Source organism: Mastacembelus armatus, chromosome 21, assembly GCF_900324485.2.
Source record: "Mastacembelus armatus chromosome 21, fMasArm1.2, whole genome shotgun sequence".
Lineage (NCBI taxonomy): Eukaryota > Metazoa > Chordata > Actinopteri > Synbranchiformes > Mastacembelidae > Mastacembelus > Mastacembelus armatus.
In genome coordinates this window covers 22,106,216-22,133,166 of record NC_046653.1, presented here as the reverse complement: position 1 = coordinate 22,133,166, position 26,951 = coordinate 22,106,216, and the positions used below count along the sequence as shown (strand labels likewise).

The 26,951-nt window shown below is 40.8% G+C and overlaps 4 protein-coding genes across 9 annotated transcripts in view; all 4 read left to right on the top strand.

Moving 5' to 3' along the window:
* Positions 1–385: 385 nt before the first annotated feature.
* LOC113123910 (CD209 antigen-like protein E) lies at positions 386–5,007 on the top strand. 2 transcript variants are annotated; one of them, XM_026296281.2, is made up of 7 exons: positions 386–645; positions 792–903; positions 1,012–1,113; positions 3,208–3,387; positions 3,690–3,832; positions 4,304–4,407; positions 4,617–5,007. In XM_026296281.2, the coding sequence occupies exons 2-7, from the start codon at positions 834–836 to the stop codon at positions 4,771–4,773; spliced, it is 756 nt and encodes a 251-aa protein (XP_026152066.1). In that variant the 5' UTR covers positions 386–645; positions 792–833; the 3' UTR covers positions 4,774–5,007. The 2 variants fall into 2 exon arrangements, with proteins under 2 accessions (XP_026152066.1, XP_026152064.1); XM_026296279.2 differs by having other exon boundaries at positions 769–903; positions 4,617–5,006.
* A 2,850-nt stretch (positions 5,008–7,857) lies between these two features.
* On the top strand, positions 7,858–12,425 carry LOC113123913 (C-type lectin domain family 4 member E-like). Its single transcript, XM_026296288.1, has 5 exons — positions 7,858–7,988; positions 10,367–10,570; positions 11,160–11,305; positions 11,670–11,779; positions 12,192–12,425. Exons 2-5 carry the CDS (start codon positions 10,378–10,380, stop codon positions 12,346–12,348), a joined length of 606 nt encoding a protein of 201 aa, XP_026152073.1. The 5' UTR covers positions 7,858–7,988; positions 10,367–10,377; the 3' UTR covers positions 12,349–12,425.
* Positions 12,426–13,372: 947 nt separating this feature from the next.
* LOC113123911 (CD209 antigen-like protein C) lies at positions 13,373–17,374 on the top strand. 4 transcript variants are annotated; one of them, XM_026296285.2, is made up of 7 exons: positions 13,373–13,523; positions 13,632–13,733; positions 15,135–15,314; positions 15,617–15,759; positions 16,231–16,334; positions 16,683–16,732; positions 17,149–17,374. In XM_026296285.2, the coding sequence occupies exons 1-7, from the start codon at positions 13,454–13,456 to the stop codon at positions 17,190–17,192; spliced, it is 693 nt and encodes a 230-aa protein (XP_026152070.1). In that variant the 5' UTR covers positions 13,373–13,453; the 3' UTR covers positions 17,193–17,374. The 4 variants fall into 4 exon arrangements, with proteins under 4 accessions (XP_026152070.1, XP_026152071.1, XP_026152069.1 ...); XM_026296286.2 differs by lacking the exon at positions 16,683–16,732 and having other exon boundaries at positions 17,149–17,195; XM_026296284.2 differs by lacking the exon at positions 17,149–17,374 and having other exon boundaries at positions 15,147–15,314; positions 16,683–17,130.
* Positions 17,375–19,410: 2,036 nt separating this feature from the next.
* LOC113123906 (CD209 antigen-like protein A) overlaps positions 19,411–26,951 on the top strand; it is a 36,993-nt gene continuing 29,452 nt past the window's right edge. Inside the window, exons 1-4 of one of the 2 annotated variants that reach the window (XM_026296273.1) lie at positions 19,411–19,611; positions 19,720–19,821; positions 22,856–23,035; positions 23,338–23,480. In XM_026296273.1, coding sequence (XP_026152058.1) covers positions 19,542–19,611; positions 19,720–19,821; positions 22,856–23,035; positions 23,338–23,480 — 495 coding nt within the window. In that variant the 5' untranslated portion in view covers positions 19,411–19,541. The remainder of the gene's footprint in view (positions 19,612–19,719; positions 19,822–22,855; positions 23,036–23,337; positions 23,481–26,951) is intronic. The other variant, XM_026296274.1, reaches the window with a different exon arrangement.

Below are 26,951 nucleotides of genomic sequence, written 5' to 3'. Positions count from 1 at the left end.
TTAATGCTGAAAGAGGACAAAGTTGAAGAGGATTTGAACATTCTCTCCATTCATTTCAATGGGACAAAAAATTTGAAAAAAGATGAATATCTTAAAAAATAAGTTGTTTCAGTCTAGATGCAATGACCTGTTAGAGGTTTTCGCACACACGTTCACACACACACACACACACGTTGACACACACACACGCACGTATACTCTTGCACACATTCACATACTCACATGCACGTTTTACAGTGGTTGTCATCTCTGTGTATCATTGCTGACACTGTAGATTGTATTGTTAACATAAAGTTATTATTATAAGTCTTTATTATTGTTTGCTTGACTCTTATTATTGTTAGCAATGTTGTGTTGCAGTGTTATCACTGTCAATGTCTCACACTGTAGAGCTGAACTGGGCATGAATATCGATGTTGTTTATGTTGTGTGCACAAATTATACAGTTGTTGTTTTTTGCTGTTTGTTGTTCTCTGTTTTTCTGTCTTTATCCCTTCTGTCCCCTCCATCCCCTGAACTCTCTTACAGCTGGTGTTAAAATACACAAGATATGTCCAACAAGAGGAGTTGGTTGAAGACCTCTTCTCTTGCTGGCTGGAAAAAGCCATCCACATCTTCAATACTCTCTGTCAAGCAGCAGAAAAGGTTTGATAACACCTCAAGCAAGGAAATGAGGGCTGGATGTTAGGTTAAATATACATATGTATCTGTAGTCTTAATAACTTGTTACTTCCTCAAACTGTCAGAATTTGTTCTTGGTGTCAGTAGTTTCTCCTTCACACACCACACAGCCTGGGCTGCAGAGCTGACGCCTGATAAAATAATCAACATCAATGGAGGAAATCTATGTTAATGTTTCACATCTGGACTCTGATGACAAAATAACTTCAAGAAAGCAGACAGGTAAAAATGTCCAGTCAGACAGACTGAGCTCTGAATCAATGTGTATCATTGTCTCTTCTGACTGATGTATCAGTGACTGGATTCACTGGTCTTTCCTGTGTTGTTCAGGTCCCAGGAGCTCAGAGAGCAGATTTCATGGAGCTGTTGTTCTCTGTCTGGGGCTGCTCAGTGTTTTCCTGCTGGCTGGACTCATCGGCCTCGCTGTCCACCGTGAGTCTCCTTCACACACACACACACACACACAAGTTAAAGTCAGACTGGGTGTGTTCAGACTGTGAAGCTGAATCCTGTAACAGGATTTTGAAGTGAGCCAGTCCACTTTCTGGACATAGTGCAGTCTATTGAGGAGGTTTCCAGGTAGGTAGGCTGGGGAGGATGCTGCTGCTGTAGTTTAGTTTGACTGCAGACTTTGACTGGTGACATGAGAGAAACTATAGATATTCTAAGACTGACAAAGTGTCATAAGCAGCATTATGTCTTAGCTAACACACCCATTGATTCTGTAGAAGAGAAGTCTGGGCTTTAAGAGAAGAAAACTGCTGTATCATGTCTGATGTTACAAAACTAATTTTCTCACCAATGCTGTCAACAAAAAACACGGTTCTGCGGTCGACCCAATAATTGTATTTTCAGATATATCACCAAAGATCGTCTGGAAAATTTGAATATCGTTTGAGAAATCTTATACGAAATAAAACCTTAAAGTCTCACGATTCAAATGGTATAAAGCAATTTAGGATTGAATTATCACAGCGACTAGTTTCTTAATGTTTAACAACAGTACAAATACAGTACAGTATGCTAGTTCCTACCTTTTCTGTCGTGTTACTTCATACATGAACAGAAACATCTTGAAACATCCAGTCTTGCATATTGTTTTGTTAGTTAGAATCCACAGAACATAGTGCACCCATGGTTTAGTCCAAAGAACGTATTATTATACAGTAAATCCATAAATCCATCGTCCTCCTCATGAAAAGCCGTAATCCGCTTCGTTTTACGGTTGATTTGTCCGTTTGTTCAATAAAGTTTTAGATAGCAAGCTTCTGTGAATCACATGAGACCTCAATCAAACCTGTTTGTTACGTTTCACAGCGTATCTAACCTAAAACCAATAGAATTCACATCCTCAGAGCAAATCCCAGTCAGGGGGCATAGTCTAACTTCGATTGACAGTAGAATCAGCCAGTCACACTGTTCGTCAATGGTGACTGACGCATCTTGTAGCCAATGATGAGGCCTTTCAAACGGTGTATAACAGTCTATGGCGGATGACGCACAGTTAGCTATAAAAGGCCCCCTTCTTACTGTAAACGTTGCCTTGACAACGCTGGGCAGGCAGCGCTCGACGCTAGAGGGGGAGGAGTCATGTTTCACATTTTACAGCGCGCCTATAGAAAACTGGGAATCTTTTGCTTGCATGTTTAGTAAAACCAACTGCGCTGCAGAGACAACACAAATCACATTGGATACTTGTGACACATGCAGGAAATCTCATCAGTGTCCCATTGACAATCACAAGTTTATAAGTTTTTGTTTTCTGCTCTTTTTCTAATGTTCCACTTTAGGTTTTCATATTGTAGTGTGCACAAGGGATGAGGTTACCCAGCATTCCTTGCAGCACTGCCAGTTACTGTAAATAGTTAATCATTTCTGTTCAGCTAGCCTGTTATGTGTGTCAGTTCTCATATCTGTTAGCTGCCTTTAGGTGTCTCCCATGTAATCAATGTGAGGCGAACGTTTTCTTGTCTGCACCATCAGTCAGAAGTGTTGTCTGTTATTAGACTCCCTCGTGTTCTCCGACGTGATGGATGTAAAAGTTCAAGCCTTCTTTTTTGGAGTTGTGTGGTGTGTGGAACACATGAAGCTTGTTAGTGTCTGTTTAAATAAAAGTTTGCTGCCAAAAGGATACAGTGCCCCTAGTGGCTGATTCTAGATTGCTGCACGCCACAACATCAAGCCCAGTAGTTCTATGTTTTGTGTTAGTGCCATATTTTAGTCCATGTTTGAAACTGGTGCAGGTTGTATCACTCACATATATTCAGTCACACAACATTTGCTCCAGTGTTGAAAAGTCCAAGCAAACACTTTTACCTGTTATCCAGCAGTGGGTTGTGTCTCAAAGGATTTGGGGAGTTTACTGTTGTGTAGTATCTGCCCACTGCCTGAGGTTAAACCAGCGATTAAATCCAACATCTCCAGTCTGCTCTGTTGCACCAGGCTGACGTTCCCTGATTGATGATAACAGACTTTGACTCCAGTTAATTATTCAGTAGAAGAAACATGTTTCTTCATTGGTTGCAGATGGAGTCTCAGTACGTCGTTCAGCTGCAGAACTCTCCACTATCAAAGCCAACCTGACTGAGCGTCTCCAGGACAGTATTAACCACATTTCCTCCATGACTAAAGAGAGAGACCTGCTGAACACCAGCCTCATCCAACTGACTGAAGAGACGAACAGACTTAAGAGTTTGTCCAAACAAAGTGAGTCTTTACCAGTTATTTATGGCAGGATGAATCTTCACTTCTGTATTTCTTAAACTTTCACTTCCTCATCAGATTCTCCTGAGTTTAATAGAAACGTACTGTCTATTGTCTTTATTTTGTTTGCCATCATGTGTGGTGAGTAGTAAAAGTGAGGAGAATCAACAACTTTCTATGTGACTGACAAATATTCTGTTCTATTCTGGGTCACACTAGTTTGAATCCATTGTCCGTTGTCCAGTACATCATGGTTCATGGGTCTGGTCTGATCCTTAATATCTTTTATGTGCTGTTTCTGGCAGAGAAATCATGTCCTGCAGGATGGACCATGTTCAGGTGTAGCTGTTATCTCCTCTCCACTCAGGCTGGTTCTTGGGACAAAGGCAGACAAGACTGCAGAGACAGAGAAGCAGAACTGGTGACCATAGACAGTTATGAAGAACAGGTAAGTCAACCAGTCCACTTGTTTTTATACATGGCTTCAGTACTACTAATAACAATCAACTGTTGGATTAATCACAGTCTGTGCAGCCTTTATAAATGGTGCCTTATCAGAAAGTAGTATCACAACATTTGCCAGGAACATGCATCTGGTTTATCTTGTACAGCATTCATAAATGGTTTGTGGTTAGGACTTAAACTCTGCTGGGTATCCTGTCCCCCCCTCCCTTTCTAAACACAGTTGACTTATGAACTTTTCTCTCTGAGCTTCAGGGCCCAGGGTCCTGTTGTTAAACTGACCCTGTTCAGCCAGACGTCACAGGGTGGATGAGTCTGTCCTGTAGCTTTGCAGAGCAGCTTGTAGACTTGTGACGTGAGGCTGTGGTTCAGTGTTGTGGTCAGAAGGCCAAGCTTGTGTGCACTTTAAAATTAAACTAAAATACAAACACAGGCATCTTTCCTTTGTCTTGAACAGGTATTTGTCAGTGCACTCAACAAGAAAGACACTTGGCTTGGTTTGAATGACATAGAGACTGAGGGCACCTGGAAATGGGCTGATGGGACTGCACTGACTGTGAAGTAAGACAGGAAGTGTTTTACATATTTGAATATTGGTTACTGAATATTATCAACATTTCTTGTGAGAGCAGCAGCATGTTGACTTCAGTGGGTTGTACCAAAAATTCAGACACTACCAACCTTAATCTGCATCACCTGATGTTTTATTTTGTTCTGGAGCACTTAGGGAACCTGGAACATGCTGTGAACACTTGTTTATTAACCTGCAGGTACTGGACAATGAACCAGCCAGATAATGGTAATGGAGATCCACAATATGGTGAGGAGGACTGTGGACATTTTTACCATGCGACAAAAGCAGATGGAAACTGGAACGATCTTCGGTGTAACAGCATTCTGCAATGGATCTGTGAAAAAATGGCTTAGCTTTGAAAGAGTTTTATAACAATACATTTGTAAATACTTTTCATGATAGATCCAGCTTTTATTAGAGTGCTTTAATAAGCAATCAATTTAAAGAGACAGTGTGAGGAACTGTTACATACGTGAGGACACAGGTCAGACTGCTGCCAGTGTTACTGCTGTGTGATCATTTTAATTCTTGCATGAGTATGATGCAGTTTTAAAACTTCTTTGAATAACACTGCAGACATGACCTCTGACTGTGTGATTGGTTTATTCTGTGGACTTGAATCAACTTGTCTCAGTTCAAACATGTTCTCAGTCTTCACAGGTCTACACTGCTGCATCATTACATCATTACTGCTACTGCAGCTCTGTCTCATCATTTTGTCTCTTCTTCCTTATTTTGTTACTGTATCTGATGCATTTAGTGAGGTACGTATGTGCAGTTTTTTAAACTACAGCTACTTAAGACAGTATTCGTAGTATTTCTTCCATGAAAAGGAAGTTCTCAGATGCTGAACTTCATGTAGCCTGTCACTTGTCATAATGGCCTTTGTGATGCTGATGGTTGATCTTAAGTTGGTTGTGGCTTTTTGCGTAATCATGAGCAGAATTAAAATCTTTTATCAAGTATTCACACGTTTCTTTAAGTCTCATTTTCATCCATTGTATCATCATTGATTCTACAGGTAAACAGATCAGCACCTGGTGGGATTTAAGTGTTTCAGTCTAGATGCAGTGACCTGTCAATGATCTCTCACCCTCATGCTGTAGTGCAGAGGGATGTTCAACAGGCGACATTTCCAATAGAACATCTTAGGACAGTAGTCCTGTATCTACAGAGCAGCAGATGATGCCTGACACTGTCCTCACCACATAAACAGCACTAGTCATTGTTCAATGCCTAAAACGTTATGTGTAGCTGCAGGACCTAACAAGGAGTACAGAAACAGCACTGTTAAAAGTTACCAACAATCTTCTCTTAGCCTCAAATAATGGACTTGTTTCTATACTTGTCCTCCTAGACCTTAGTGCTGCATTCAACACTATTGACCACAACATCTTATTACAGAGACTGGAGCATGTGACTGGTATCAGAGGAACAGCGTTAAATTGGTTCCAATCCTATTTATCGGACAGATTCCAGTTTGTTCATGTCCTTGATGAACCTTCCACACGAACAAAATTTAGTTATGGAGTTCCACAAGGCTCTGTGCTAGGACCGATTCTGTTCACTCTGTACATGCTTCCTTTAGGCTATGTCTTTAGGAAGCACTCTATTAATTACCACAGCTATGCAGATGACACTCAGTTGTATCTATCTATTAAACCTGTTAACACAAACCAGTTAACCAGACTTCAAGCCTGTCTAACTGACATAAAGGCCTGGATGGCCAGTAACTTTTTACTTTTAAACCCAGAGAAAACAGAAGTCATTGTATTTGGGCCAAAAAATCTCAGAAATAACTTTTCTAAAATTATAGCTACTTTAGATGGCATAGCCCTGGCCTCCAGCACCAATGTAAAAAACCTTGGAGTTATTTTTGACCAGGACATGTCCTTTAACTCACACATAAAACAAATCTCTAGAACTGCATTCTTTCACCTGTGCAACATTGCCAAAATTAGGAACATCCTGTCTCAAAATGATGCAGAAAAACTAGTCCATGCATTTGTTACCTCAAGGCTAGATTACTGTAACTCATTACTATCTGGATGTCCCAATATCTCCATAAAAAGCCTCCAGTTAATCCAGAATGCCGCAGCCAGGGTCCTGACAGGAACTAGCAAGAAAGATCATATTTCTCCTATATTAGCTTCTCTTCATTGGCTCCCTGTAATATACAGAATAGAATTTAAAGTTCTTCTTCTCACATACAAATCCCTTCGTGATCAAGCTCCTTCATACCTTAAAGACCTCATAGTACCATATTATCCCAATAGACCACTTCGCTCTCAGAGTGCAGGTCTACTTGTGGTTCCCAGAGTTTCTGAAAGCAGAATGGGAGGCAGAGCCTTTAGCTATCAAGCTCCTCTCCTGTGGAACCAGTTCCCAGCCTGGTTTCAGGAGGCAGACACTCTCTGTACTTTTAAGGCTAGACTTAAAACCTTCCTCTTTGACAAAGCATATAGTTAGGGCTGGCTTCAGGCAACCCTGAACCATCCCTTAGTTATGCTGCGATAGGCCTAGACTGCCCGAGGACCATCGGTGCACTGAGCTCCCCTACCCTATGAATGGCATAATACTGAGAGGTTTTAGTCCTCTCTGAGTGTGATATGTCTGATATTAATGTGGGTAGACAATATTTTTAGAAGCATGCACATAAGTGACGTCCTCAGGAGCTGAAGTGTTGAACTAGTGAAACCACAAACCATCATTTGCTGCAGAGTCGAGCTCGTGAGCAATGGAGGAAATTTGTGTTAATGTCAAACCTTCACCAAACACAGGTAAGACTGTTCAGTCAGAGAGATGGAGCTGAGCCTAAATATTTATTATAGGGCTGTCAATCGATTCAAATATTTAATCATCGTCATGAGTTAACTCGTGATTAATCGCAACTTAATCGCACATTGTTATCTGTTCTAAATGTACCTTAAATTAATACTTTTCAAGTTCTTAATACTCTAATCAACGTGGGCATGGACAAACATAGATGCTTTATGCAAATGTACGTTTATTATTAGTGAAACTACCCTAAACCTACAGCGTAAAGAACATGGTCATATTTCAAAGACGGTCTTTCTCTTTCTTTGCACTGAGCTAGTTGCTCAAACAGACGAGCCTATTTATATTTTCAGATGACAGGGCAGCTCACTTTTTCTGAACAACATGCCCTGACAGTGAAAACAATCTTTCACAAGGTGTGGATGTGGCAGGTGTTGCTAACTATCTGTTCAGAAGACCTTTATCTTTCTCCATTTGTGTTTGCTGCTTCACTCTTTACTGTCTATGGTATTTTCAATTTCTCCTACTTTGGGTTAGGCCACGGGCCAAACAGGAAATGCGTTAATCGCGCGTTAATAAAATTAGTACCATTAAAATGAGTTTGTGTTAATTTTGACAGCCCTAATTTATTATCAACTGGTTTGTTATATGTTTGACTGGATTCACTGGTCTTTCCTGTGTTGTTCAGGTCCCAGGAGCTCAGAGAGCAGATTTCATGGAGCTGTTGTTCTCTGTCTGGGGCTGCTCAGTGTTTTCCTGCTGGCTGGACTCATCGGCCTCGCTGTCCACCGTGAGTCTCCTTCCCACACACACACACACACACACACACACAAGTTGATACAATGACTTCTGTTTTCTCTGGGTTTAAAAGTAAAAAGTTACTGGCCATCCAGGTCTTTATGTCAGTTAGACAGGCCTAAAGTCTGGTTAACTGGTTTGTGTTAACAGGTTTAATAGATAGATACAACTGAGTGTCATCTGCATAGCTGTGGTAATTAATAGAGTGCTTCCTAAAGACATAGCCTAAAGGAAGCATGTACAGAGTGAACAGAATCGGTCCTAGCACAGAGCCTTGTGGAACTCCATAACTAAATTTTGTTCGTGTGGAAGGTTCATCAAGGACATGAACAAACTGGAATCTGTCCGATAAATAGGATTGGAACCAATTTAACGCTGTTCCTCTGATACCAGTCACATGCTCCAGTCTTTGTAATAAGATGTTGTGGTGAATAGTGTCGAATGCAGCACTAAGGTCTAGGAGGACAAGTATAGAAACAAGTCCATTATTTGAGGCTAAGAGAAGATTGTTGGTAACTTTTAACAGTGCTGTTTCTGTACTCCTTGTTAGGTCCTGCAGCTACACATAACGTTTTAGGCATTGAACAATGACTAGTGCTGTTTATGTGGTGAGGACAGTGTCAGGCATCATCTGCTGCTCTGTAGATACAGGACTACTGTCCTAAGATGTTCTATTGGAAATGTCGCCTGTTGAACATCCCTCTGCACTACAGCATGAGGGTGAGAGATCATTGACAGGTCACTGCATCTAGACTGAAACACTTAAATCCCACCAGGTGCTGATCTGTTTACCTGTAGAATCAATGATGATACAATGGATGAAAATGAGACTTAAAGAAACGTGTGAATACTTGATAAAAGATTTTAATTCTGCTCATGATTACGCAAAAAGCCACAACCAACTTAAGATCAACCATCAGCATCACAAAGGCCATTATGACAAGTGACAGGCTACATGAAGCTCAGCATCTGAGAACTTCCTTTTCATGGAAGAAATACTACGAATACTGTCTTAAGTAGCTGTAGTTTAAAAAACTGCACATACGTACCTCAATAAATGCATCAGATACAGTAACAAAATAAGGAAGAAGAGACAAAATGATCAGACAGAGCTGCAGTAGCAGTAATGATGTAATGATGCAGCAGTGTAGACCTGTGAAGACTGAGAACATGTTTGAACTGAGACAAGTTGATTCAAGTCCACAGAATAAACCAATCACACAGTCAGAGGTCATGTCTGCAGTGTTATTCAAAGAAGTTTTAAAACTGCATCATACTCATGCAAGAATTAAAATGATCACACAGCAGTAACACTGGCAGCAGTCTGACCTGTGTCCTACACAATACTTTCAGACACAACTCACTGCTGGATAACAGGTGAAATTAGTCAGAAGAAGAAGATAACTGGATGAGTAGTGAAACGTTTCGGCCTAAAAACCAGAGGTCCAGCTGCCGTGACTCAGTCTCTAGATGTTTGTTTGGACTTTTCAGCATTGGAGCGAATGTTGTGTGACAGAATATATGTGACAGATGCAACCTGCACTAATATTCAAACATGGCAGCAATACAAAATATAAAACTACTGGGTTTAACATTAAAAAAAGGGTTTGATTTAAAAAGACTCAATCAGAACTTTACAAAAACAGCAGAAATAAAAAACTGATTTAAAGTCGAGCTGATTTGTGCAGGGTTGGCCCTGCAGCACAAGCTGGTTTACTATAAATATCAGACATCAGACTCTTGTGGGTTTCACTTTACTTTAACAGGAAGCACTTTGTCATCCCTTCAAAAGACAGTTTGTGTCACACTGACCGAATCACCTCTGAAAAGGGAAATCTTAAAAACTAGATGTTTTAATCTGAACAACAATAAAGAAAAGATTCAATTTGGGGTCACTTTAAAAACGTCTCATTAGAACTTAATAATAATAATAATAAATTATTATATGTTATAAACTTATATGTTTTCATTGGAGGGTTTTCATTTCCTACTTATAGTGAAAAAGTGCTTACTGGTGTTCAGACTGATTTATTATTATTTGACAAATTATGTTAAACACATGTCCATTAAAGTTTTTCTGTTTGTTGATTCACTTCATTTAAAAAGTGTTTTTTGTTGACAGCATTGGTGAGAAAATTAGTTTTGTAACATCAGACATGATACAGCAGTTTTCTTCTCTTAAAGCCCAGACTTCTCTTCTACAGAATCAATGGGACAGCCTGAACCTACAGAAGAACTGCAGCAGCTTCTCCAAGGTGCTGCAAAGTACCAGGAGAAACTGTGTGCTGGTTAAACCAGAGAGAACTGCTGCTGGTTTAAGGGCAAAGGGGAGAGCTGCAGATACTAAATGTGCCTCTTGCTTCATTCTAGATTATAACTCCATGCAGTGTTCAGCTACAGAAGTCTCTGCTGTCAAAAACAACTTGACTGAGCTTCTTCAGGCCAGTTATGACAAGATTCTGTCCCTGTTTGAAGAGAGAGACCTGCTGAGGACCATCTCAAAACACATGGAAAACAACCTGACTGAGCTGAGGGCCCAGCTCACTGCGATGACTGAAAAGTCAGACTGGCCGAGTAAGTGTTATATATCACTGCACACCAACTGTCTCATGATGAAAACAAAGTCAGATGATATGGTCTGTAATGTCAGTTCTGTGTCTACAGTCAACAGGTGTGTTACCAAACATCTGGCACAGCAGGAAAGGTCCAGGTGTAATTAAAAACACATCAGCATAGTATGTCTGACCATTACCATTAGCTTATCAGTTCAAATAATTAATAAACTCCTTAATAAACTAAGGCCTTAATATATACAGTAATTTACATGTAATGTACAGCAAGAGTAGAGTTTTGGTCCAGTCTTTAATATGATTTCTGTCTTACTAAGTCTTGATATCTGTGTTGCATCTTGAACACTGAACTACATGTGCATGGGTTTGACATTGACTTTGTTAATGACAATTATGATTTGTCATGATTTGATGACAAATATTTTTTCTTTCTACTTTATAAAACATAAGGATGAGTTAGGTAAAGAAAACAACATTTGATATTAGACCTGAGACTTCATGGAAAAACAGCTGTGCCAAATTAAAACAGAGTGAAAGGTATTAAAGAGTCCGTCCACTCAGTCTGATTTTTAGCATTTCATTTTTTTATACAGAAGACAGATGTTGTCCTGCAGGATGGAAGATGTTTGGGCGTACTTGTTATCTCCTCTCTGTCGACAGTGGCTCCTGGGATAAAGGCAGACAGGACTGCAGAGACAGAGGAGCAGATCTGGTGGTCATAGACAGTCGGGAAGAACAGGTACACAGCGTTTGTTTATGTTTGTTTGTCTTTCTCACTCAGAGAAACACCTCTTATTTACACTGATTTACTGAAATTCACTTCTGTTGTTCCTCAACATCTTTTGCTGGCACAGTTGTGTTCAGACATTTCCATAAACTCAGCATGTACATGAATTTTATGTCAATATTGGGCTTTGAATTTCTCTGAAATCTTCTTTTTCTGACAAAGAGTGACTGTACAACATGCATCTTTAGTGGAAACAAACAACAAGGACTCATAGATACATATATATATATATATATATATATACTACTACTACTACTACTAGGTGCCACATTAGCCATTGATAAAGGTAAAGATTATGTTTTAATTACTGAAACAGGTGTTCCTGTCTGACTTGGCTCCAGTGGATACCTGGAGTTGGATTGGTTTGACTGACAAGGAAGTGGAGGGCACCTGGAAATGGATTGATGGAAGTTCATTGACTACAAGGTTAGTCTGAAATGTGTTAGACTCCGGAGTATTTTATTATTTAGTGCAACATGTGCTCTAATCAATCAACATATGATTTTTGTCCATGCCTTCCACATGACACACAGAACTGTCTTCTGATCTGATACCCTGTCAGTGATACAACCTCATTTATTTGTTGTTACCCATCACAATAAATTCACTTCATGATGTGAAAGTTTGGATTTGGGACAAAAAAGACTTTAGGAAACATAACGATCTATAGTTGAATGTGTGGGTCAGATGATTTAAAACTACAAGTAGAGCAGCTTCCTCTGAGAACGTACAAATAAAACTCTAAGGAACCCCATGGAAAAAAACAGGATTTAGTACAGTAGAAATGTTTGCCAGAAAAATGTAGAATAAGTAGAATATTTGTGCTTTGACTTGTCAGTTACTGGGACGCAAACCAGCCTGACAATGGTGGTGGAGATCCAAATTGCGGAGAAGAAGACTGTGCACATATACAAACTGGCAAGAAAATTACAAAGAACTGGAACGACCTGTCATGTGACGCTTCTCTGCGATGGATCTGTGAGAAAATGGCTTAACACTGGTGTTAAACTTGTAAACATACATCAGCTAAATTGTGCTGGAGGCTTTTGTTATTAAATGGCATTTTTCTGTTTGTCGTCCTTGAAGTGATTATGTGTTAAACCTCTCATCAGTTGTTTTATTGTGTTCATCAGCTGACAGAGCACTTCAGCATGTAGATGCCTTCAGTGTTTGAGCTTTTCACTGGAATAATCAATGGTTTCACTTGTCACTTGTCATAATGGTCTTTGTGATGCTGATGGTTGATCTTAAGTTGGTTGTGGCTTTTTGCGTAATCATGAGCAGAATTAAAATCTTTTATCAAGTATTCACACGTTTCCTTAAGTCTCATTTTCATCCACTGTATCATCATTGATTCTACAGGTAAACAGATCAGCACCTGGTGGGATTTAAGTGTTTCAGTCTAGATGCAATGACCTGTCAGAGGTTCTCGCACACACACGTTGACACACACACGCACGTATACTCTTGCACACATTCACATACTCACATGCACATTTTACAGTGGTTGTCATCTCTGTGTATCATTGCTGACACTGTAGATTGTATTGTTAACATAAAGTTATTATTATAAGTCTTTATTATTGTTTGCTTGACTCTTATTATTGTTAGCAATGTTGTGTTGCAGTGTTATCACTGTCAGTGTCTCACACTGTAGAGCTGAACAGGGCATGAATATCGATGTTGTTTATGTTGTGTGCACAAATTATACAGTTGTTGTTTTTTGCTGTTTGGTGTTCTCTGTTTTTCTGTCTTTATCCCTTCTGTCCCCTCCATCCCCTGAACCTTCATACAGCTGGTGTTAAAATACACAAGATATGTTCAACAAGAGGAGTTGGTTGAAGACATCTTCTCTTGTTGGCTGGAAAAAGCCATCCACATCTTCAATACTCTCTGTCAAGCAGCAGAAAAGGTTTGATAACACCTCAAGCAAGGAAATGAGGGCTGGATGTTAGGTTAAATATACATATGTATCTGTAGTCTTAATAACTTGTTACTTCCTCAAACTGTCAGAATTTGTTCTTGGTGTCAGTAGTTTCTCCTTCACACACCACACAGCCTGGGCTGCAGAGCTGACGCCTGATAAAATAATCAACATCAATGGAGGAAATCTATGTTAATGTTTCACATCTGGACTCTGATGACAAAATAACTTCAAGAAAGCAGACAGGTAAAAATGTCCAGTCAGACAGACTGAGCTCTGAATCAATGTGTATCATTGTCTCTTCTGACTGATGTATCAGTGACTGGATTCACTGGTCTTTCCTGTGTTGTTCAGGTCCCAGGAGCTCAGAGAGCAGATTTCATGGAGCTGTTGTTCTCTGTCTGGGGCTGCTCAGTGTTTTCCTGCTGGCTGGACTCATCGGCCTCGCTGTCCACCGTGAGTCTCCTTCACACACACACACACACACACACAAGTTAAAGTCAGACTGAGTGTGTTCAGACTGTGAAGCTGAATCCTGTAGCAGGAATTTGAAGTGAGCCAGTCCACTTTCTGGACATAGTGCAGTCTATTGAGGAGGTTTCCAGGTAGGTAGGCTGGGGAGGATGCTGCTGCTGTAGTTTAGTTTGACTGCAGACTTTGACTGGTGACATGAGAGAAACTATAGATATTCTAAGACAAAGTGTCATAAGCAGCATTATGTCTTAGCTAACACACCCATTGATTCTGTAGAAGACAAGTCTGGGCTTTAAGAGAAGAAAACTGCTGTATCATGTCTGATGTTACAAAACTAATTTTCTCACCAATGCTGTCAACAAAAAACACTTTTTAAATGAAGTGAATCAACAAACAGAAACACTGTAACACACACTTATACTCTTGCACACATTCACATACTCACATGCACGTTTTGCAGTGGTTGTCATCTCTGTGTATCATTGCTGACACTGTAGATTGTATTGTTAACATGTTGTCAGCACAGTTATCTTTAGCTGCTAGGCATGTCTGCCTGAAGCACCTCCTCCAGTGCCAACGGGGCCAGCTGCAGGATTGTCAGCCCGGAGTCACCCTTCACTGATGTTTCGCTCCTTTAATCCCGGAACATCTTGAGGTGGTGGAGCAGCAGCAGATTTTAATTGTGGTTTAATTAAAATCCAAACATTTTAATTGACCCACAGAGGACAACTTTAACCAGTCAGTCTTTGCCTTTTTCTGATGACTCTTAGATTTCCTGTTTCAAAGGAAGTAATGGTTCAATGTGACACAAGATGTCTTTTGAAGGTGTGAGACAACACTTACTGCTCAATGTTAAAGAACTGAAACCCACAAGTCTAATGTTTAACATGTTTAGTAAAGCCTGCTGTGCTGCAGAGACAACACAAATCACCTTGGATACTTGTGACACATGCAGGAAATCTCATCAGTGTCTCATTGACAATCACAAATTTATAAGTTTTTGTTTTCTGCTCTTTTTCTAATGTTCCACTTTAGGTTTTCATATCAAGCCCAATAGTTCTATGTTTTGTGTTGGTGTTATCTTGAATTGGATGTTTGTTTTTTGGACAGCACAGTGCGTTAGTGGTTAGCACTGTTGCCTCACAGCAAGAAGGTTCCTGGTTTGAAACCCATCAGGGGCCTTTCTGTGTGGAGTTTGCATGTTCTCCCTGTGCTTTTGTGGGTTTTCTCCAGGTACTCTGGTTTCCTCCCACAGTCCAAAAACATGTATGTCAGGTTGATTGGTGACTCTAAATTGCCCATAGGAGTGAGTGTGAGTGTGTAAGGTTGTTTTACTTCACTTAATTATTCAGTAGAAGAAACATGTTTCTTCATTGGTTGCAGATGGAGTCTCAGTACGTCGTTCAGCTGCAGAACTCTCCACTATCAAAGCCAACCTGACTGAGCGTCTCCAGGACAGTATTAACCACATTTCCTCCATGACTAAAGAGAGAGACCTGCTGAACACCAGCCTCATCCAACTGACTGAAGAGACGAACAGACTTAAGAGTTTGTCCAAACAAAGTGAGTCTTTACCAGTTATTTATGGCAGGATGAATCTTCACTTCTGTATTTCTTAAACTTTCACTTCCTCATCAGATTCTCCTGAGTTTAATAGAAACGTACTGTCTATTGTCTTTATTTTGTTTGCCATCATGTGTGGTGAGTAGTAAAAGTGAGGAGAATCAACATCTTTCTATGTGACTGACAAATATTCTGTTCTATTCTGGGTCACACTAGTTTGAATCCATTGTCCGTTGTCCAGTACATCATGGTTCATGGGTCTGGTCTGATCCTTAATATCTTTTATGTGCTGTTTCTGGCAGAGAAATCATGTCCTGCAGGATGGACCATGTTCAGGTGTAGCTGTTATCTCCTCTCCACTCAGTCTGGTTCTTGGGACAAAGGCAGACAAGACTGCAGAGACAGAGAAGCAGAACTGGTGACCATAGACAGTTATGAAGAACAGGTAAGTCAACCAGTCCACTTGTTTTTATACATGGCTTCAGTACTACTAATAACAATCAACTGTTGGATTAATCACAGTCTGTGCAGCCTTTATAAATGGTGCCTTATCAGAAAGTAGTATCACAACATCTGCCAGGAACATGCATCTGGTTTATCTTGTACAGCATTCATAAATGGTTTGTGGTTAGGACTTAAACTCTGCTGGGTATCCTGTCCCCCCCTCCCTTTCTAAACACAGTTGACTTATGAACTTTTCTCTCTGAGCTTCAGGGCCCAGGGTCCTGTTGTTAAACTGACCCTGTTCAGCCAGACGTCACGGGGTGGATGAGTCTGTCCTGTAGCTTTGCAGAGCAGCTTGTAGACTTGTGACGTGAGGCTGTGGTTCAGTGTTGTGGTCAGAAGGCCAAGCTTGTGTGCACTTTAAAATTAAACTAAAATACAAACACAGGCGTCTTTCCTTTGTCTTGAACAGGTATTTGTCAGTGCACTCAACAAGAAAGACACTTGGCTTGGTTTGAATGACATAGAGACTGAGGGCACCTGGAAATGGGCTGATGGGACTGCACTGACTGTGAAGTAAGACAGGAAGTGTTTTACACATTATTTAAATATTGACACGTCTGCAGTTATAGCTGCACATAACTATGTTCATTTCTTGAATTAATGTAAAAAAGGTTATTGGAATCAACCTACTAGAAATTATTCTGATTGCAAACATTTCTTGTGAGAGCAGCTGCTGAACAGAGAAATAATGTCAACTCATTGTCGACTTCAGTGGTTGGTTCCAAAAATCCAATTTTACTGAGCATGAATCCTTGATACTACCAACCTTAATCCTCATCACCTGATGTGTTTGTTTTATTTTGTTCTGGAGCACTTAGGGAACCTGGAACATGCTGTGAACACTTGTTTATTAACCTGCAGGTACTGGTTCCCTGGTCAGCCAAATAATGGTAATAAAGATCAACGGTTAGGTGAGGAGGACTGTGGACATTTATACCATGCGAAAAAAGCAGATGAAAACTGGAACGATCTTCGGTGTAACAGCATTCTGCAATGGATCTGTGAAAAAATGGCTTAGCTTTGAAAGAGTTTTATAACAATACATTTGTAAATACTTTTCATGATAGATCCATGGATGTGTCCAGTTTTTTAAACTACAGCTATTTAAGACAGTATTCGTAGTATTTCTTCCATGAAAAGAAAGTTCTCAGAGCTGAGCTTCATGTAGCCTGTCACTTGTCATAATGGTCTTTGTGATGCTGATGGTTGATCTTAAGTTGGTTGTGGCTTTTTGTGTAATCATGAGCAGAATTAAAATCTTTTATCAAGTATTCACACGTTTCTTTAAGTCTCATTTTCATCCACTGTATCATCATTGATTCTATAGGTAAACAGATCAGCACCTGGTGGGATTTCAGTGTTTCAGTCTAGATGCAATGACCTGTCAGAGGTTCTCGCACACACACGTTCACACACACACACACACACATTGACACACACACACGCACGTATACTCTTGCACACATTCACATACTCACATGCACGTTTTACAGTGGTTGTCATCTCTGTGTATCATTGCTGACACTGTAGATTGTATTGTTAACATAAAGTTATTATTATAAGTCTTTATTATTGTTTGCTTGACTCTTATTATTGTTAGCAATGTTGTGTTGCAGTGTTATCACTGTCAATGTCTCACACTGTAGAGCTGAACAGGGCATGAATATCGATGTTGTTTATGTTGTGTGCACAAATTATACAGTTGTTGTTTTTTGCTGTTTGGTGTTCTCTGTTTTTCTGTCTTTATCCCTTCTGTCCCCTCCATCCCCTGAACTCTCTTACAGCTGGTGTTAAAATACACAAGATATGTCCAACAAGAGGAGTTGGTTGAAGACCTCTTCTCTTGTTGGCTGGAAAAAGCCATCCACATCTTCAATACTCTCTGTCAAGCAGCAGAAAAGATTTGATAACACCTCAAGCAAGGAAATGAGGGCTGGATGTTAGGTTACATATACAGTGGGTACGGAAAGTATTCAGACCCCTTTAAATTTTTCACTCTTTGTGTCATTGCAGCCATTTGCCAAAATCAAAAAAGTTCATTTTATTTCTCATTAATGTACACTCAGCACCCCATCTTGACAGAAAAAAACTGAAATGTAGAAATTTTTGCAAATTTATTAAAAAAGAAAAACTGAAATATCACATGGTCTTAAGTATTCAGACCCTGTGCTCAGTATTGAGTAGAAGCACCCTTTTGAGCTAGTACAGTCTTCTTGGGAATGATGCAACAAGTTTTTCACACCTGGATTTGGGGATCCTCTGCCTTTCTTCCTTGCAGATCCTCTCCAGTTCTGTCAGGTTGGATGGTGAACGTTGGTGGACAGCCATTTTCAGGTCTCTCCAGAGATGCTCAATTGGGTTTAGGTCAGGGCTCTGGCTGGGCCAGTCAAGAACGGTCACAGAGTTGTTCCGAAGCCACTCCTTTGTTATTTTAGCTGTGTGCTTAGGGTCATTGTCCTGTTGAAAGGTGAACCTTCGGCCCAGTCTGAGGTCCTGAGGACTCTGGAAGAGGTTTTCTTCCAGGATATCTCTGTACTTGGCCACATTCATCTTTCCTTCAATTGCAACCAGTCGTCCTGTCCCTGCAGCTGAAAAACACCCCCACAACATGATGCTCCCACCACCATGTTTCACTGTAGGGATTGTATTGGGCAGGTGATGAGCAGTGCCTGGTTTTCTCCACACATACCGCTTAGAATTAACGCCAAAAAGTTCAATCTTGGTCTCATCAGACCAGAGAATCTTATTTCTCATAGTCTGGGAGTCCTTCATGTGTTTTTTGGCAAACTCTATGCAGGCTTTCATGTGTCTTGCACTGAGGAGAGGCTTCCGTCGGGCCACTCTGCCATAAAGCCCCGACTGGTGGAGGGCTGCAGTGATAGTTGACTTTGTGGAACTTTCTCCCATCTCCCTACTGCATCTCTGGAGCTCAGCCACAGTGATCTTTGGGTTCTTCTTTACCTCTCTCACCAAGGCTCTTCTCCCACGATTGCTCAGTTTGGCTGGACGGCCAGGTCTAGGAAGAGTTCTGGTCATCCCAAACTTTTTCCATTTGAGGATTATGGAGGCCACTGTGCTCTTAGGAACCTTGAGTGCTGCAGAAATTCTTGTGTAACCTTGGCCAGATCTGTGCCTTGCCACAATTCTGTCTCTGAGCTCCTTGGGCCGTTCCTTCGACCTCATGATTCTCATTTGCTCTGACATGCACTGTGAGCTGTAAGGTCTTATATAGACAGGTGTGTGCCTTTCCTAATCAAGTCCAATCAGTTTAATTAAACACAGCTGGACTCCAATGAAGGAGCAGAACCATCTCAAGGAGGATCAGAAGAAATGGACAGCATGTGAGTTAAATATGAGTGTCACTGCAAAGGGTCTGAATACTTATGACCATGTGATATTTCAGTTTTTCTTTTGTAATAAATTTGCAAAAATTTCTACATTTCTGTTTTTTTCTGTCAAGATGGGGTGCTGAGTGTACATTAATGAGAAATAAAATTAACTTTTTTGATTTTGGCAAATGGCTGCAATGACACAAAGAGTGAAAAATTTAAAGGGGTCTGAATACTTTCCGTACCCACTGTACATATGTATCTGTAGTCTTAATAACTTGTTACTTCCTCAAACTGTCAGAATTTGTTTTTGATGGTGTCAGTAGTTTCTCTTTCACACACCACACAGCCCGGGCTGCAGAGCTGACGCCTGATAAAATAATCAACATCAATGGAGGAAATCTATGTTAATGTTTCACATCTGGACTCTGATGACAAAATAACTTCAAGAAAGCAGACAGGTAAAAATGTCCAGTCAGACAGACTGAGCTCTGAATCAATGTGTATCATTGTCTCTTCTGACTGACGTATCAGTGACTGGATTCACTGGTCTTTCCTGTGTTGTTCAGGTCCCAGGAGCTCAGAGAGCAGATTTCATGGAGCTGTTGTTCTCTGTCTGGGGCTGCTCAGTGTTTTCCTGCTGGCTGGACTCATCGGCCTCGCTGTCCACCGTGAGTCTCCGTCACACACACACACACACACACAAGTTAAAGTCAGACTGAGTGTGTTCAGACTGTGAACTGTAACAGGATTTTGAAGTGAGCCAGTCCACTTTCTGGACATAGTGCAGTCTATTGAGGAGGTTTCCAGGTAGGTAGGCTGGGGAGGATGCTGCTGCTGTAGTTTAGTTTGACTGCAGACTTTGACTGGTGACATGAGAGAAACTATAGATATTCTAAGACTGACAAAGTGTCATAAGCAGCATTATGTCTTAGCTAACACACCCATTGATTCTGTAAAAGAGAAGTCTGGGCTTTAAGAGAAGAAAACTGCTGTATCATGTCTGATGTTACAAAACTAATTTTCTCACCAATGCTGTCAACAAAAAACACGGTTCCGCGGTCGACCCAATAATTGTATTTTCAGATATTTCACCAAAGATCGTCTGGAAATTTTGAATAAAGTCTGACAAAACTTATACGAAATAAAACCTTTAAGTCCGACGATTCAAATGGTATAAAGCAATTTAGGATTGAATTATCACAGCGACTAGTTTCTTAATGTTTAACAACAGTACAAATACAGTACAGTATGCTAGTTCCTACCTTTTCTGTCGTGTTACTTCATACATGAACAGAAACATCCAGTCTTGCATATCGTTTTGTTCGTTAGAATCCATAAAACAAAGTGCACCCATGTTTTGGTCCAAAGAACGTATTATTATACAGTAAATCCATAAATCCATCGTCCTCCTCATAAAAAGCTGTAATCCGCTTCGTTTTACGGTTGATTTGTCCGTTTATCCAATAATGTTTGACATAACAAGCTTCTGTGAATCACATGAGGCCTCAATCAAACCTGTTTGTTACGTTTCACAGCGTAACTAACCTAAAACCAATAGAATTCACATCCTCAGAGCAAATCACAGCCAGGGGGCATAGTCTAACTTTGATTGACAGGAGAATCAGCCAGTCACATTGTTCGTCAATGGTGACTGACGCATCTTGTAGCCAATGATGAGGCCTTTCAAACGCTGTATAACAGTCTATGACGCACAGTTAGCTATAAAAGGCCCCCAACGCTACTGTAAGTTGCCATGACAACACTGGTCAAGCAGTGCTCGACGCTAGAGGGGGAGGAGTCATGTTTCACATTTTACAGCGCGCCGATAGAAAACTGGGAAGCTTTTGCTTCAAACGACACCAAGGCCGTCAATATAACTCTTAAAATGTAAGAACAACAGCTAGTTTAATTTGGGTATGTGTTGTTCGGCCGTGTGCCGAAAAACGTGAGTGTTCGGGGGGGGTGGTAGCTAAGACGTTTAATGGAACTGAAACCCACAAGTCTAATGTTTAACATGTTTAGTAAATCCAACTGTGCTGCAGAGACAACACAAATCACCTTGGATACTTGTGACACATGCAGGACATCTCATCAGTGTCTCATTGACAATTACAAGTTTATAAGTTTTTGTTTTCTGCTCTTTTTCTAATGTTCCACTTTAGGTTTTCATATTGTAGTGTGCACAAGGGATGAGGTTACCCAGCATTCCTTGCAGCACTGCCAGTTACTGTAAATAGTTAATCGTTTGTGTTCAGTTAGCCTGTTATGTGTGTCAGTTCTCATATCTGTTAGCTGCTTTAGCTGCGTTAGCAGCCTCAGAGTGCAGGCCTACTTGTGGTTCCCAGAGTTCTCAAAAGCAGAATGGGAGGCAGAGCCTTTAGCTATCAAGCTCCTCTCCTGTGGAACCAGCTCTCAGTCTGGGTTCAGGAGGCAGACACTCTCTGTACTTTTAAGGCTAGACTTAAAACCTTCCTCTTTGACAAAGCATATAGTTAGGGCTGGCTTCAGGCAACCCTGAACCATCCCTTAGTTAGTTATGCTGCTATAGGCCTAGACTGCCCGAGGACCATCGGTGCACTGAGCTCCCCTACCCTAACCCCCCCCCCCCCCCCCCCCCCCTCCCACCTCATGTATATTCCACCATTGAATGTTACTAACCTTGTGCTCTCTCTCTCCCCTAGTTTGTGCTCTCTCCCTCCGTCTCTCTCTCTCTCTCTCTCTCTCTCTCTCTCTCTCTGTACCTTCTGCAGGTGTCCCTGGTCCTGGAGCTGTTTATCGCTGATGTGCAGTTACTGGCCCCACCAACTTGCAGTGTCTATTTGTTGTTTATTGTTGCTGTTCTTTTCTCTCTGCTCTATCCACTCACCCCAACCGGTCGAGGCAGATGGCCGCCCAAACTGAGCCCGGTTCTGCTGGAGGTTTTTTTTCTTCCGTTAAAGGGAGTTTTTTCCTCTCCACTGTCGCCAAGTGCTGCTCATAAGGGAATTGTTGGGTTTTTAGTTTTAGTTTTAGTTTTTGTAAAGTGCCTTGAGATGATTTGTATTGTGATTTGGCGCTATACAAATAAATTGAAAATTGAAAATTGAAATTGAAATTGCTTTTAGGTGTCTCCCATGTAATCAATGTGAGGCGAACGTTTTCTTGTCTGCACCATCAGTCAGAAGTGTTGTCTGTTGGTAGACTCCCTCATGTTCTCCCAATGTGATGGATGTAAAAGTTCAAGCCTTCTTTCTTGGAGTTGTTTGGTGTGTGGAACACAGGAAGCTTGCTAGTGTCTGTTTAAATAAAAGTTTGCTGCCAAAAAGCTTCAGTGCCCCTAGTGGCTGATTCTAGATTGCTGCACGCCACAACATCAAGCCCAGTAGTTCTGTGTTTTGTGTTGGTGCCATATTTTAGTCCATGTTTGAAGACTGGTGCAGGTTGTATCTGTCACATATATTCAGTCACACAACATTTGCTCCAGTGTTGAAAAGTCCAAGCAAACACTTTTACCTGTTATCCAGCAGTGGGTTGTGTCTCAAAGGATTTGGGGAGTTTACTGTTGTGTAGTATCTGCCCACTGCCTGAGGTTAAACCAGCGATTAAATCCAACATCTCCAGTCAGCTCTGTTGCACCAGGCTGACGTTCCCTGATTGATGATAACAGACTTTGACTCCAGTTAATTATTCAGTAGAAGAAACATGTTTCTTCATTGGTTGCAGATGGAGTCTCAGTACGTCGTTCAGCTGCAGAACTCTCCACTATCAAAGCCAACCTGACTGAGCGTCTCCAGGACAGTATTAACCACATTTCCTCCATGACTAAAGAGAGAGACCTGCTGAACACCAGCCTCATCCAACTGACTGAAGAGACGAACAGACTTAAGAGTTTGTCCAAACAAAGTGAGTCTTTACCAGTTATTTATGGCAGGATGAACCTTCACTTCTATATTTCCTAAACTTTCACTTCCTCATCAGATTCTCCTGAGTTTAATAGAAACGTACAGTTTATTGTCTTTATTTTGTTTGCCATCATGTGTGGTGAGTAGTAAAAGTGAGGAGAATCAACATCTTTCTATGTGACTGACAAATATTCTGTTCTATTCTGGGTCACACTAGTTTGAATCCATTGTCCGTTGTCCAGTACATCATGGTTCATGGGTCTGGTCTGATCCTTAATATCTTTTATGTGCTGTTTCTGGCAGAGAAATCATGTCCTGCAGGATGGACCATGTTCAGGTGTAGCTGTTATCTCCTCTCCACTCAGGCTGGTTCTTGGGACAAAGGCAGACAAGACTGCAGAGACAGAGAAGCAGAACTGGTGACCATAGACAGTTATGAAGAACAGGTAAGTCAACCAGTCCACTTGTTTTTATACATGGCTTCAGTACTACTAATAACAATCAACTGTTGGATTAATCACAGTCTGTGCAGCCTTTATAAATGGTGCCTTATCAGAAAGTAGTATCACAACATCTGCCAGGAACATGCATCTGGTTTATCTTGTACAGCATTCATAAATGGTTTGTGGTTAGGACTTAAACTCTGCTGGGTATCCTGTCCCCCCCTCCCTTTCTAAACACAGTTGACTTATGAACTTTTCTCTCTGAGCTTCAGGGCCCAGGGTCCTGTTGTTAAACTGACCCTGTTCAGCCAGACGTCACGGGGTGGATGAGTCTGTCCTGTAGCTTTGCAGAGCAGCTTGTAGACTTGTGACTTGAGGCTGTGGTTCAGTGTTGTGGTCAGAAGGCCAAGCTTGTGTGCACTTTAAAATTAAACTAAAATACAAACACAGGCGTCTTTCCTTTGTCTTGAACAGGTATTTGTCAGTGCACTCAACGAGAAAGACACTTGGCTTGGTTTGAATGACATAGAGACTGAGGGCACCTGGAAATGGGCTGATGGGACTGCACTGACTGTGAAGTAAGACAGGAAGTGTTTTACACATTATTTAAATATTGACACGTCTGCAGTTATAGCTGCACATAACTATGTTCATTTCTTGAATGAATGTAAAAAAGGTTATTGGAATCAACCTACTAGAAATTATTCTGATTGCAAACATTTCTTGTGAGAGCAGCTGCTGAACAGAGAAATAATGTCAACTCATTGTCGACTTCAGTGGTTGGTTCCAAAAATCCAATTTTACTGAGCATGAATCCTTGACAGTACCAACCTTAATCCTCATCACCTGATGTTTTTGTTTTATTTTGTTCTGGAGCACTTAGGGAACCTGGAACATGCTGTGAACACTTGTTTATTAACCTGCAGGTACTGGTTCCCTGGTGAGCCAAATAATGCTAATGGAGATCCACAATATGGTGAGGAGGACTGTGGACATTTATACCATGCGACAAAAGCAGATGGAAACTGGAACGATCTTCGGTGTAACAGCATTCTGCAATGGATCTGTGAAAAAATGGCTTAGCTTTGAAAGAGTTTTATAACAATACATTTGTAAATACTTTTCATGATAGATCCAGCTTTTATTAGAGTGCTTTAATAAGCAATCAATTTAAAGAGACAGTGTGAGGAACTGTTACATACGTGAGGACAGAGGTCAGACTGCTGCCAGTGTTACTGCTGTGTGATCATTTGAATTCTTGCATGAGTACGATGCAGTTTTAAAACTTCTTTGATTAACACTGCGGACATGACCTCTGACTGTGTGATTGGTTTATTCTGTGGACTTGAATCAACTTGTCTCAGTTCAAACATGTTCTCAGTCTTCACAGGTCTACACTGCTGGATCATTACATCATTACTGCTACTGCAGCTCTGTCTCATCATTTTGTCTCTTCTTCTTTATTTTGTTACTGTATCTGATGCATTTATTGAGGTACGTATGTGCAGGTTTTTAAACTACTGCTACTTAAGACAGTATTCGTAGTATTTCTTCCATTAAAAGGAAGTTCGCAGAGCTGAGCTTCATGTAGCCTGTCACTTGTCATAATGGTCTTTGTGATGCTGATGGTTGATCTTAAGTTGGTTGTGGCTTTTTGCGTAATCATGAGCAGAATTAAAATCTTTTATCAAGTATTCACACGTTTCTTTAAGTCTCATTTTCATCCATTGTATCATCATTGATTCTACAGTTAAACAGATCAGCACCTTGTGGGATTTAAGTGTTTCAGTCTAGATGCAGTGACCTGTCAATGATCTCTCACCCTCATGCTGTAGTGCAGAGGGATGTTCAACAGGCGACATTTCCAACAGAATATCTTAGGACAGTAGTCCTGTATCTACAGAGCAGCAGATGATGCCTGACACTGTCCTCACCACACAAATAGCACTAGTCATTGTTCAATGTATAAAATGTTATGTGTAGCTGCAGGACCTAACAAGGAGTACAGAAACAGCACTGTTAAAAGTTACCAACGATCTTCTCTTAGCCTCGGATAATGGACTTGTTCTATACTTGTCCTCCTAGACCTTAGTGCTGCATTCAACACTATTGACCACAACATCTTATTACAGAGACTGGAGCATGTGACTGGTATCAGAGGAACAGCGTTAAATTGGTTCCAATCCTATTTATCGGACAGATTCCAGTTTGTTCGTGTCCTTGATGAACCTTCCACACGAACAAAATTTAGTTATGGAGTTCCACAAGGCTCTGTGCTAGGACCGATTCTGTTCACCCTGTACATGCTTCCTTTAGGCTATGTCTTTAGGAAGCACTCTATTAATTACCACAGCTATGCAGATGACACTCAGTTGTATCTATCTATTAAACCTGTTAACACAAACCAGTTAACCAGACTTCAAGCCTGTCTAACTGACATAAAGGCCTGGATGGCCAGTAACTTTTTACTTTTAAACCCAGAGAAAACAGAAGTCATTGTATTTGGGCCAAAAAATATCAAAAATAACCTTTCTAAAATTATAGCTACTTTAGATGGCATAGCCCTGGCCTCCAGCACTACTGTAAAAAACCTTGGAATTATTTTTGACCAGGACATGTCCTTTAACTCACACATAAAACAAATCTCTAGAACTGCATTCTTTCACCTGTGCAACATTGCCAAAATTAGGAACATCCTGTCTCAAAATGATGCAGAAAAACTAGTCCATGCATATGTTACCTCAAGGCTAGATTACTGTAACTCATTACTATCTGGATGTCCCAATATCTCCATAAAAAGCCTCCAGTTAATCCAGTATGCCACAACCAGAGTCCTTACAGGAACTAGCAAGAGAGATCATATTTCTCCTATATTAGCTTCTCTTCATTGGTTCCCTGTAAAATACAGAATAGAATTTAAAATCCTTCTTCTCACATACAAATCCCTTCATGATCAAGCTCCTTCATACCTTAAAGAACTCATAGTACCATATTATCCCAATAGACCACTTCGCTCTCAGAGTGCAGGTCTACTTGTGGTTCCCAGAGTTTCTGAAAGCAGAATGGGAGGCAGAGCCTTTAGCTATCAAGCTCCTCTCCTGTGGAACCAGTTCCCAGCCTGGGTTCAGGAGGCAGACACTCTCTGTACTTTTAAGGCTAGACTTAAAACTTTCCTCTTTGACAAAGCGTATAGTTAGGGCTGGCTTCAGGCAACCCTGAACCATCCCTTAGTTATGCTGCGATAGGCCTAGACTGCCCGAGGACCATCGGTGCACTGAGCTCCCCTACCCTATGAATGGCATAAAACTGAGAGGTTTTAGTCCTCTCTGAGTGTGATACATCTGATATTAATGTTGGTAGACAATATTTTTAGAACCATGCACATAAGTGACGTCCTCAGGAGCTGAAGTGTTGAACTAGTGAAACCACAAACCATCATTTGCTGCAGTCGAACTCGTGAGCAATGGAGGAAAT